Source organism: Rhinoraja longicauda, chromosome 10 (genome assembly GCF_053455715.1).
Source record: "Rhinoraja longicauda isolate Sanriku21f chromosome 10, sRhiLon1.1, whole genome shotgun sequence".
Taxonomy (NCBI): domain Eukaryota; kingdom Metazoa; phylum Chordata; class Chondrichthyes; order Rajiformes; family Arhynchobatidae; genus Rhinoraja; species Rhinoraja longicauda.
In genome coordinates this window covers 19,158,934-19,171,332 of record NC_135962.1, presented here as the reverse complement: position 1 = coordinate 19,171,332, position 12,399 = coordinate 19,158,934, and the positions used below count along the sequence as shown (strand labels likewise).

The 12,399-nt window shown below is 44.3% G+C and overlaps 1 protein-coding gene across 1 annotated transcript in view; it reads right to left on the bottom strand.

The window, feature by feature from the left end:
• LOC144597248 (alpha-(1,6)-fucosyltransferase-like) overlaps nt 1–12,399 on the bottom strand; it is a 585,852-nt gene that overhangs the window by 131,786 nt on the left and 441,667 nt on the right. The window contains 1 exon segment of the mRNA XM_078406318.1: nt 134–249. Within this exon segment, the coding sequence (XP_078262444.1) occupies nt 134–249 (116 nt within the window).

The following is a 12,399-nucleotide window of genomic DNA, read 5'->3' as shown; positions in this document are numbered from 1 at the left end:
TAGGGAATCCAGCAGTTAACAAAGGGCACTGCATTGACCGCGAAAGAAGGACGGAAATGCACTCTTTAACATATCCCTTAAGCAAATACTTCCCAACAATGGACTCAATCAATGGAACAGGGTAATCACCTACCATTGCCTGCTTCTTTCTTGTAGCTTTCAATCTGCTCTTTGGCCTTTAACAGTTGTTCTTCTAATGAATGTACTCTTCCAGCAGCTGGTGCCTGGTCAATGGGACCTTCAGGAATCCTGGATGAAGAAAGATTGTGTGAATAAAATATGCAGTCTCCGATCATTTGCATATTGGAATTCCATTCAACACACATGGGATGTTATTGAGACAATGGAATCATGAGTACATTACTGGACTGAAACGCATCTGGGCAGAGGCATTGGCATGAAATGCTAACTTTCCAATCTGGGGACAATAATTCGTGATGCCTTCAGGGAGAGGTAGGAATGTTAGCATTATCTAATACAACAACTCCACTCGGTTGGAGTCCATCAGTGAGTGCCAGCTTTATGAATTTTACCCCTAAACCACACTGTTGCAGAAATTGTCCCCTTAACTCAGTCACTCATGAAAAGTCATAGTCACCGAGTCATACAGCGTGGAAACAGGCTCCCCGACCCCACTTGCCCACGCTGACCAACATGCCCCATCTACACTAGTCCCATCTGCCTGCATTTGCCCAATATCCCTCAATACCTGTCCTATTCATGTACCTGTATAAATGTTTCTTAAACATTGCAATAATACCTGCCTCAACTACCTCCTCTGGCAGCTCATTCCATACACCCACCAGCCTTTATGAAAAAGTCACCCCTCAGGTTCCTATTAAATCTTTCCCCCTCACCTTAAACCTATGTCCACTGGTTCTTGATTCCCCTACTCTGGGCGAGAGACTCTGTATGTCTTCCCAATCTATTCCTCTCATGATTTTGTACACCACTGTAAGATAACCCCTCATCCTCCTGCGCTCCAAGGGATAGTCCGAGCCTGGTCAACCTCTCCCTATAACTAAGAACTTCGAGTCCTGGCAACATTCTCATAAATCTTCTCTGAACCCTTTCCAGCTTGACATCTATATACTAAAACTCGCGTTTTTTTGTTTGTTTGTTCCAGAACTACAGCCAAAATGGTCCATGATAGCGCGACAATTTTAGGCCCACCTTACTCACAGTTGTCCCTATGGTGCTAATGGAAGACGTTTCATTGAAATCGGTGTTAGATTTTTAAAGTTATTCACATTTTAAAGTTTAAATCTACCTCCAAGGGAAGGAGGGGGGAGGGAAGGAAGGGGGGGAGGAGGGAGGATAAGAGGGATTGAGGGGGATGGAGTGGGGGGGGAAGGTGAAGGAGGGGAGGGGAAGGGGGTGGAGGGGGAGGGGAGGGGTGGAGGGAGGGAAGGGTGGAGGGGGGGAAGGGAGGAGGGGGTGAGAGGGGAGGGAGGGGATGGGGAGAGGGGAGGGGGAGGGGGGCAGGAGAGGGCGCTGCACCAATGCAAGAGAGGTTTGGGCCCATCGGGTCCACTTGGTCTAGTCTTTCCTATAACCTGGTGCCCAGAACTGAACACAATACTCTAACTACGGTCTCAGACTCTAACTGATGAAAAGTATTTGATTCATTTATAATACTAGGAAGAAAAAACAGAGTCAGAATTTGCAGTCAGTAGTGGGGATATTAGGCCTTATAATGGAGAAAATCTGACATTCATGGAATATGCACACGTGCAGTTAAATCCAGAAGTGTTATCAGTATCATCTGATTCACTGGTATGTGCTGCTCCCATCTTTTCCAGGGTAATCAGAATTCAGTGAATTATTTTCAGATATTCAGGAACCAGCCTCACTGTTAAAACCCCTTAGCATGTTAATCTTTGCTGAATAAGTTGTAACTGATGAATTTAATAGTATAATGAATCAAGTCTCTTATTATCTCTTACTCCAGAAATATATATTTTGCATTGTTGGGTTTCAAATATCCATTTCAAAATCCCATGGTTTTTAATGTAAAGAAAGGAGTTATTAGTTTAAGTTCATGATATTTCAGCTCCTACTTTTATTGCCCATGTTTGCTTCAATCAAAATGCTTAATGGGCTTGTTCAAGCAACAAGAAGGGATCCCACCCAAAACATTACCTATCCATGTTCTCCAGAGATGCTGTCTGATCCGCTGAGATACTCCGCCACTTTGTGCCCTCTTGTATAGTAAACCAACATCTGCAGTTCCATGTTTCTACTCTTCACAACATGTTGATCCCTGGGATGGCAGGACTTTCATTTGAAGAAAGACTGGATAAACTAGGCTTATACTCGCTGGAATTTAGAAGACTGAGGGGGGATCTTATTGAAACATATAAAATTCTTAAGGGGTTGGAGAGGCTAGATGCGGGAAGATTGTTCCCGATGTTGGGGAAGTCCAGAACCAGGGGTCACAGCTTAAGGATAAGGGGGAAGTCTTTTAGGACCGAGATGAGAAAACATTTCTTCACACAGAGAGTGGTGAGTCTGTGGAATTCTCTGCCACAGAAGGTAGTTGAGGCCAGTTCATTGGCTATATTTAAGAGGGAGTTAGATGTGGCCCTTGTGGCTAAAGGGATCAGGGGGTATGGAGAGAAGGCAGGTACAGGTTACTGAGCTGGATGATCAGCCTTCTTCCACCTCAAAAACATTGCCCGTCTCCGTCCATCCCTCTCCTCCACAGCTGCAGAAACCCTCATCCACGCCTTCATCACCTCCCGTCTGGACTACTGCAACAGCCTCCTCTATGGCGCACCCTCAAAAATCATCAGTAAACTTCAATACATTCAAAACTCCGCTGCCCGTCTACTCACCCACACCCCGATCCGTGACCATATCACCCCGTCCTTTACAAACTCCACTGGCTCCCCATCCCCCAGAGAATCCAGTACAAAATCCTCCTCATGACCTACAAAGCCCTCCATAACCTGGCCCCATCCTACCTGACTGACCTCCTCCACAGGCACACTCCCACCTGCACCCTCCGCTCTGCTGCTGCCAATCTCCTATCCCCCCCATCCAGACCAAACTCAGATCCTGGGGGGACAGGGCTTTCTCCATCGCTGCTCCCACCCTATGGAACTCACTACCCCAAACCGTCAGAGACTCCTCCTCACTCACCACATTCAAAACATCACTGAAGTCTCACCTGTTCAGTACTGCCTTCAACCACTGAAGGTCACCTCACCTTCTGTCTCCTTTCTCTGTTCGTTTACTTATTTATCTATTTATTCACTTCCCTATGTTCTTTAAATCCCTGTAAAGCGTCTTTGAGTGTATGAAAAGCGCTATATAAATGTAATGCATTATTATTATTATTATTATGATCATATTGAATGGCTGTGCAGGCTCGAAGGGCCGAATGGCCTACTCCTGCACCTATTTTCTATGTTTCTATGTTGACTGCTGCCTTCAGAATGACCTGCTGCTCAGCCTCTTTCCAGCGACATAACAGAGACTGGAAACCAGAGCTTTCCTCACAGCCAACACAAGACATTGACTAAGGCTATGAATGGGGGAAAATCTGTGCTGTAATGATCACTACCATCTGCATGGACAGCATTCCTGAAGTGCAGGGGTGATGGCCATCGCTCTGCCATGGAGTATAAAACCCAGACCATTATTTTTTAATCAGCATCTTGAAGCTAAATTTCTGTTTCCCTGTTTGCTTTACCTTTCATGCCACAATGCAACACAGTACAGTCCCGTAATAGATTTGCAAGGGTGGGTCTACTCAATAAAGCTACAAAACCACACAGTCACTACGTGTCACCAAGAAGAGGTAATGGAGGTTTTAAAGAGCATTAAGGTGGTAAATTTGACAAAGTGCATTCTCAGATCTAGGGTGTAAAATGTTTCTTGCAGAGATGTTTGTATCATCTTTAGCCACAGTTAAAAACTGGGAGACTAGAGGGTGGTTAATGTTGTATCATTATTTAAGGAGGGCAGCAAGGACAATCCAGGGAAGGATACACAAGGACAGGTCTGAAAAAGGGTCCTGACCCAAACATCACTTATCCATGTTCTCCAGAGATGCTGCCTGACCCGCTGAATTATTCCAGCACTTTGTCTCTTTTTTAAGCCAGGAACTACTGACCAGCGAGCCTCATTGAGCACAGAAGTTAGGATGTCATGTTGGTTTGATTGATTGATTGATTGATTGAAAGACACAGTGCAGAAACAGGACCTTCAGCCCACTGACTCCACACTGACCATAAATCACCAGTTCAAACGAGTTCCATGTTACGCCACTTTTTTTAATCAACTCCCTGCACACAGAGGACAATTTACAGAGGCAAATTAACCTACAAACTCGCATGTCTTTGGGATGTGGGAGGAACCAGAAGCACCGAGAGGAAATCCACACAGCCACAGGTAGAACATGCAAACTCCAAGCAGACAGCACCCAAGGTCAGGAATATACCCAGTACTCTGGCGCTGTGAGGCAGCAGTTTTACCAGCTGCACTACTGTGCCACCAACTGGTTGCCCTGCTATTAGATGGACACCATTAGATTGGAAAAGGTGCAAAAAATATTTACAAGGATGTTACCAGTTTGGAGTATTCAGGGAGAATGAAGGCATTGGTTTAAGGTGCGAATGGAAAGCTTCAGAAGGGAACTGACGAGCAACGTTTTCACACAGAGGATGGAGTGTGTACAGAATGAGCTGCTCGGGGATGTGGGAGAAGCAAGTACAATTACAACATTTAAAAGTCACTTGGACAGATTTTAATTTAGTTTAGTTTAAAGATCTCAGCCCACCGTGATCGCGCCGACTAGCACTTTCCTACACACTCGGGCCAATCTTACAATGTTACCAAAGCCAAGTAACCTGCACACCTGTATGTGTTTGGAATGAGGGAGGGAGGGAACCCGGAGAAAACCCACATGATCACCGGGAGAACTTACAAACTCTGTACAGATGGAACTCACAGTCAGGATCAAATCCGGGTCTCTGGCGCGGTTCAGCAGCAGCTCAACCACTGCGCCACCCATGGATAGGGATGGTTTGGAGGGATATGGGCCAAGTGAAGGCGAGTGGGACAAGCTTGATTAGGCAAATTGGTCGGCATGGACAAGATGGACCAAAGGGCCTGTTTCCCTGCTGTCTAACTCTATGCCTGTGCTCAGGCTCATCCAATTATCTCACTTCATCTGCACTATTCACTGCTAACATTGAACTGCACTGTACTATTACAAAATAAAACACGGAGCAAAACAGGAAAAAACGATTGAAATCAAATGCAAAGTGCATGTGGACAAATTTATAAAAGATCAGGAAAGCCAATTTTAGGATTGCATTCTCTCATATACTGGTTTGAGTTGAAATATTCTTCAAAATAGAATTCATGAGTGAGTGAAAATGAGCAATCATGAGTGAAAATTCTTTCAAGAATTCATTTCAATGTGTTTCGGAAATTGTGAGCTCTCATGAATGAAAAATCTGAATGAAACAGATTCCCGCTAATGTATTCATCTTTGTAGTCCTGGCCAATATTTTCAGTTATAAATCTGTGGATATTCGATCAATCTTCAGTGAAAAGTAAATCAGTGACAATCACAATACATGTGCAGCATCAAACTTTCAACATCCACCATTCAACCAGAAACAACATACCATTGTGCATCAAGGAAAGCAATTAACAAACCAGACACCATTGCGTTGGTTGCAATGATGTTCTGCACATTCATAATCCAAAGTAAACAAAAACAAAATTTGCCAAAATTCCTTATGGAGAGAGGGAGTGAGTGGGAGAGAGGGGTAGGGGGGAGGGCTGGGAGAGAGGGGAAGGGGGAAGAAAAGGTGGGGAGAGGGAGATGGGGAAGTAGGAGGGAGAGAGAGGGAGGGAGGTAGGGGAAGAAAGAGAGGGGAGAGTGGGGTGGGGGGGGGGGGGGTGAGAGGGAGATTGATGGGAAGTAGGGGAGAAAGAGAGGGGGCTGAGAGGGAGATTGGGACATGAGGGTGGGGTCCAGGGGGAGGGATTGTGGATGAGAGGGATGAGCAGGAGAGTGAGGCGGGGGGGGGCTCCGTGGGATGCGGCTGGGAACTGAGGGAAGGGGTGGGGAGCGAGGGAAGGTGTGTCAAAAGGGATTGGGTGTTTGGAGGAAGGGTTTGTCAGAAGGGATGGACAGAATAATGATCCTAAATTACAGTTCAGGAGAAAGGCCAACATTTCAAATTTCATGTAAGGAGATCATTTGGTCCATGAGGGAGGTGGTAGCCCTAATCTTCCCACCTACTTCATTGCAGATGTTGTACATTTTCCCTGTGACTGTCATGCCGCAATGCTGTAAAACAATATTCTGGACTGTATTTTTCTCTAAGCACTACCTTTTAAACTTGTCTCGGGCTTGACTGTACTTATGTACCTTATAATTTGATTTGACTGGACAGCACTGCATCTCGGTTCACATGACTATAATAAACCAATACATATGGGCCCATTTCACCTTTTAATTATACAATAAATTAAACTTCATGCAAATAATCGACTTCATTTTATGAAAATTATGTAATAAATGGCCATGGACAACATATATTATCCATTAAAGCATGACTCATTAACCATTTTCATGAGTTAAACACCAGATGACTTTCACGCAATAGATCCTGGTTCACTTAATCCAGAAATCAAGTACTGTGGTTTGTTCAGTCATTAAACCTTATTCATTTCCAAACTTTAAAAGCACTCCAAACCATTAAATGATAACTAATCTCATACCAGGGCACTCTTGCTTGTAACTCTATCAGACTTCTAATCAAATTTCATTAGTCTGAGAGGAAACCTTACTCTCTGAGTGCAATTTCTGACTTGGCTAACAAATGCTGATTTCAAGCAGTGTGTGGCAGAACATTGGCACCTCCACATTATTCCCAGCTTCAGAAGACCAGACCTCAAGCCCATTCTGGGGATTGAAAAATAAGCCTGCAATTCATACTGCCAGAAGCTTCAGGGACACTTCTTGGAAACAGACAACCTTGTACCAAGCCAGACCATGAGACTGTAACCCAAACTTGATCCCACACAAGTGATCCCACAGGTACAAGGTTGCCTGTTTCCAGGAAGTGGCCCTGAAGTTTCTGGCAGTATGAACTGCAGGTTTATTCTTCAAGAAACACTGCAACTAAAAGGAAAGAAGTCCAAATGGATCAGTTCCCTCCTGATTCTTCTCATGTGAACCTGCATGCTGTTAATTAGCTTAGTTTAAGGCACATCACTGTCAGGTCTGGGTCTTACTCTTTTAATGTGCGTACATTCATACTTCTTACACTGTACAGCGATCAGAAGAGGGATCTAGTACAATCTTGCAATCACTAAGGACAAGTAATTCCTAACATCCTAACGAATTTCTTGATTAGTATGGGTGTCTGGGGTTATGGGGAGAAGGCAGGAGAATGGGATTGAGAGGGAAAGATAGATCAGCCATGATTGAATGGCGGGCAGATTTGATGGGCTGAATGACCTAATTCCGCTCCTGTAACTTACGAACTTTATGGAGGCTAAGTATACAGCACTGATCACTGCACCAACAGACACCAATTAAGCAACACAGAACACCGATCGAATCTGATAAACTGATTTACTTGCAGCAAAATACAACTTCTGGAGGAATTCAATAGGTCAAACAGCATTGCTGGAGGGAAACTGAAAGGAATTTCCCACATTTCCAATCAAGAGCCTGCATCAGCATCGGGAGCGGGTAATGAAGGTATCTGGTATAAAGAGAGGGGGGGGCGCAGTGATGTGAGATAGGGGCTGGTGGGTGGACTGAAGAGGGGTGAGGAGCAATAAGGAGATGGAGCCAGGTGGGGAGAGGAGGGATGGGGAACATCGGAAATCTAGATTTTAACTTTCGTGACCCATCTCTGGTATCTACTTGAAATTTGGCACAGATTTAGATTAAAAAATCATTGAGAAGGAATCCATAACTCGTCAGTGCAAAAAGCCGCACACTAAATAATGAAGCTAATTAGAAAAAGTCAGCCGTGGGCTCTGTCGATCCGCGAGACCCCGCTCTGGCCTGCTCCGGTCCCGGCTTCTCCGCGGCTTTCCGGGAGCTCAGAGAGAGAATTCTGAACACGCACTGCAGGGTTTTGCCAGGATTTACTGCAGAGATATTCTGTTTGTGTTGATATGAAAACTAAATTGGACAGAGAACTTCTTAATCTGTGGATTTGCGTTCTTAAATTGGTATTGGTGAATGCACTCTTTATTTAAAACATTCATTCAAGGGATGTGAGCATCACAGGCTGTGCCAGCATTGAATTACTCATCTCTAGCTGCTCTTGAGAAGGTGTAGGTGAGATGCCTTCTTGAATCGCTGCAATCCTTGTGTTGTTCGTGAGTGAGTGAGCTCCAGGACTTTGACCCATCAACAGTAAAGGAACAGCGACACGTTTCCAAGCGGGGATGGTGTCTGGCTAGCAGGGCAACTTCCAGGTGGTGGTGTCCCCATGCTTTGGCTGCCCTAGCCCTTATTATGGATTTGGAAGTTGCCTTCTCAAGAGTTTCAATGACTTGCTCCAGAGCATCCTGTAGATGGTACTATCTGCTGCCACTCTGTGTCAGGGGTGGGGTGAGTGGATGAATGTGAATGGGTGTCAATTAAGAGAACCACTGTGTCCTGTTTGGTATCAAGGCTCTTGAGTATTGTTGAGGATGTGCTCATCTGGACAAATGGAGAGTATTCCATCACTCTCCTGACTTGAGCTTTGTCGATGGGAGACAGGTTTTGGGGAGTTGGGAGGGGAGTTGCTTGCTTTAGTTTAGTTTAGAGATACAGTGTGGAAACAGGCTCTTCGTCCCACCGAGTCCGCACCGACCAGCGATCCCCACTCTTCCACACCATCCTACACACACGAGGGACAATTTACATTTAGACCAAACTATTAACACTATCCTACACACACTAGGAACAATTTACATTTATACCAAGCCAATTAACCTACAAACCTGTAGGTCTTTGGTGTGTGGGAAGTAACCAAAGATCTCGGAGAAAACCTACGCAGGTCACGGGGACAACGTACAAACCCCATACAGACAGTACTTGTAGTCAGGATTGAACCTGGGTCTCTGGCAGTGCAAGTGCTGCAAGGCAGCAACTCTGCTGCTGCACCATCATGCCACCCTGCTTACTGCAAGATTACCAGTCCCTAACCTGCTCTTTTAGCCACTTTGTGTAAATAGCTAATCTAGTTTAGTTTCTGGTTAATGATAATCCCCAGATATCTATATTGTGGATTTGGATAAGTAAATCCCAGTGAATGTCAGGAGATGATAGTTGGATTTTCTCGTTTGTTATTGTCACAGTCTGGCACTTGTGCGGGTGAATCTTACTTGCCGCCCGTCAGCCTATTGTTAGACATGGCTCAGGTCTTTCGGCATTTGGACATAGAATGGCTTCAGTATCTGTGGAGTCATAAATTGTGCTGAACATTGTGCAATCATCAGTGCACATCCCTCCTTCTGACCTTACGACTGAATAGACAATAGACAATAGGTGCAGGAGTAGGCCATTCGGCCCTTTGAGCCAGCACCGCCATGCAATGTGATCATGGCTGATCATTCTCAATCAGTACCCTGTTCCTGCTTTCTCCCCATACCCCCTGACTCCACTATCCTTAAGAGCTCTATCTAGCTCTCTCTTGAATGTATTCAGAGAATTGGCCTCCACTGCCCTCTGAGGCAGTGAAGAAAGGTAATTGATGAAGCAGCTGAATGGGGCTGCCCTGGACACGAAGCTGAGGAACTCCTGCAGAGATGTTCTGTGGCTGAGATGACCTCTAGTCATCACAACCATCTTCCTTTGTGCTAGTGTGTAGGGAGGAAGTGCAGATGCTGGTTTAAACCGAAGATTGACGAAATACTCGCTGCCATGATCCCAGTGGGCTCCTTGCCTAGCTAGCCTGAAACAAAGTGCGTGATTGGTCAATTGGCATCCGACTCAATGAAAAAACGTGCCTTGATTGGACAATTACTACTTCGAAAATTGACAAGATTTTGGACTTTTGTTCCATATTTAAAAAAATATGTGCAGGTTTTGTTCTTGACGAGTTTCAGATATAATTTCTATAATATTTTTACACAATATGTTATAAATACAGGTAGATATGGGATGTGGGTCACGACATGAAACGAAAAGGCACCTCGGCCAACGGGGGATAGTTGAAGTTGGAGAACGGAGGTTGGAGGGTGATGAGTGGGAACACAAAAGACTACAAGTGCTTGAATATAAAATTAAGAAAGGTGATAATGGGAATGAATTAAGGAAGAGATGGGAGTGGAGAAGGCCAAGAACTGACAGATTGGTACGGGAATGGATAAGGTAGTTCAAAATGGCAATTATTGGTCAAATTAGTTTTAAATATAGGATTAACAATACCTCCAGTTATCAAAAATATATAATCAGAGGCATATTGAAAAAGCATGCAGGGTATTAGACCAGAATTACACACAAGCCAGGCACAAGATTTTAAAAAATCTAGTTATCTACCAAGTTTTCCTACCTCTGAGTAATGCTGAAGAAATCCACCATGGTACCATCTACAAAATGCTCTACCGTTACTTGCCGAGGCTACTCCAACTTCATCTCCCTAACTCAATAATCAAGATGGAGAAGGGCACCCCACTTATTGATTCATCTCCAGTAGCAGACTATCATGACATTGCTGCTCCATCACATAAACCAACCTCCCTTCCATTCACTCCTCACGCTGCCTTGGCAAGGCTACCAGCATAATCAAGGACAAGTCGCACCCTGGCCACCCCCTCTCCAATCAGACAAAAGATATCGACGTCTGAAACGCACACCTCCAGATTCAGGGACAGTTTCTTCCCAGCTGTTGTCTGGCAACTGAGAGCAGTCCTAAATTATTATCTACCTTATTGGAGACCCTCGGATTATATGTCATCAGACTTTACTGAACCTTATCTTGCACTAAACGTTATTCCCCATATCCTGTATCTGTACACTGCGGATAGTTCATGTTTTGTCCTTCTGCTGACGAGTTAGCATGCAACTAAAGCTTGTCACTGTACCTCAGTGCACGTGACAATAAAATAAAATCAAACTTCTTCCTTGTTGCGAGGTCCAAATCCTGGAACTTCTTTGTCAACAGCACTGTGGCAATAACTTCAGAAGGATGATGGCAGTTCAGAGCGGTGGATCATAGCATCTTAAGGGCAATTAGGAGCAGGCAATAAATGCTGGGTGCCAGTGACACCCAGATATTGAAAACTGAAGAAAATAATTGCAGAGACTCTGCAATGTAAATTTTATTTCATCGCAGTTATTGGTACTAATTGCCCCGCTAAATGTTTTAATGTTAAAATGCATGCAGATTGTTCAAGAGTGATAACAATTACAACTAATCAGTAAAAGAGTAGCAGCCCTTCAAATGGATTGAAACGGCTGTCGTTTTTTTCTGAAAACTAATGGCGATTTCGCACATTTTTCTTTTTAATATTCAACTAGCAGAGAGAATATTGAGATTTATGACCCATAACAGTGATATTATGCCACACACAGAGCAGTGACCTAGTGAGGAATTTGAAGTTGCTGGCTCGTTCTCACAGACCCATTTGTGACCATCAGAAGCAAAATTACTTCAACAATTATAAGCCTCTTCCGGGATCAAGAACACTGTTTCGAAGGAAGCGTTGTTCGTTTCCGCGAGGAAAGGCATTCTTGAGGTATATATTTTTCATCCGTATTTTATGCTGAATAGAAGAAAATTAAATTTGACAAAATAATCCCGGGGGAAAGTGTGAGAGACACAAGCCTTTAGTTTATTTTACAGACACAGAATTGAAACAGGTCCTTTGGTCCACCGATTCCGCACTGACCATAATCAACCGTATACCAGTTCTATCCTGCACACGAGGGACAATTTACTTAAGCCAACTAACCTATGCCTGCACATCTTTAGAATGTGGGAAGAAAGTGGAGCACCCTGAGAAAAACCACACTGTCACTGGGAGAACGTAGAAACTCTAAGCAGAGAGCACCCTTAATCGGGATCGAACTTGGGTCTCTGGCACTGTAAGGCAGCAACTCTACTGTTACGCCACTATTCTGCCCTTATGGTAATCCATGGGATCAACGGATAAGCAAACCACAGCTTTCTACAAAATGTCCATATTGTACACAGAACTGCAGACTTTTATTGATACTTACAAGCAGTGATCAATACCAGCTTTCAACAATGCTTCCATATTGTATCATAGAAGCACAGTCTTTAATTGATACAATCAATCTAATAAATCCCACCCCTTCACCTGTATCCACCTATTACCTGCCAGGCTTTGTCCAGCCCCACCCCTATTCCACTTTTCCTGGTTTCTCTCCCCCCCCCACACACACCCACATTCAGT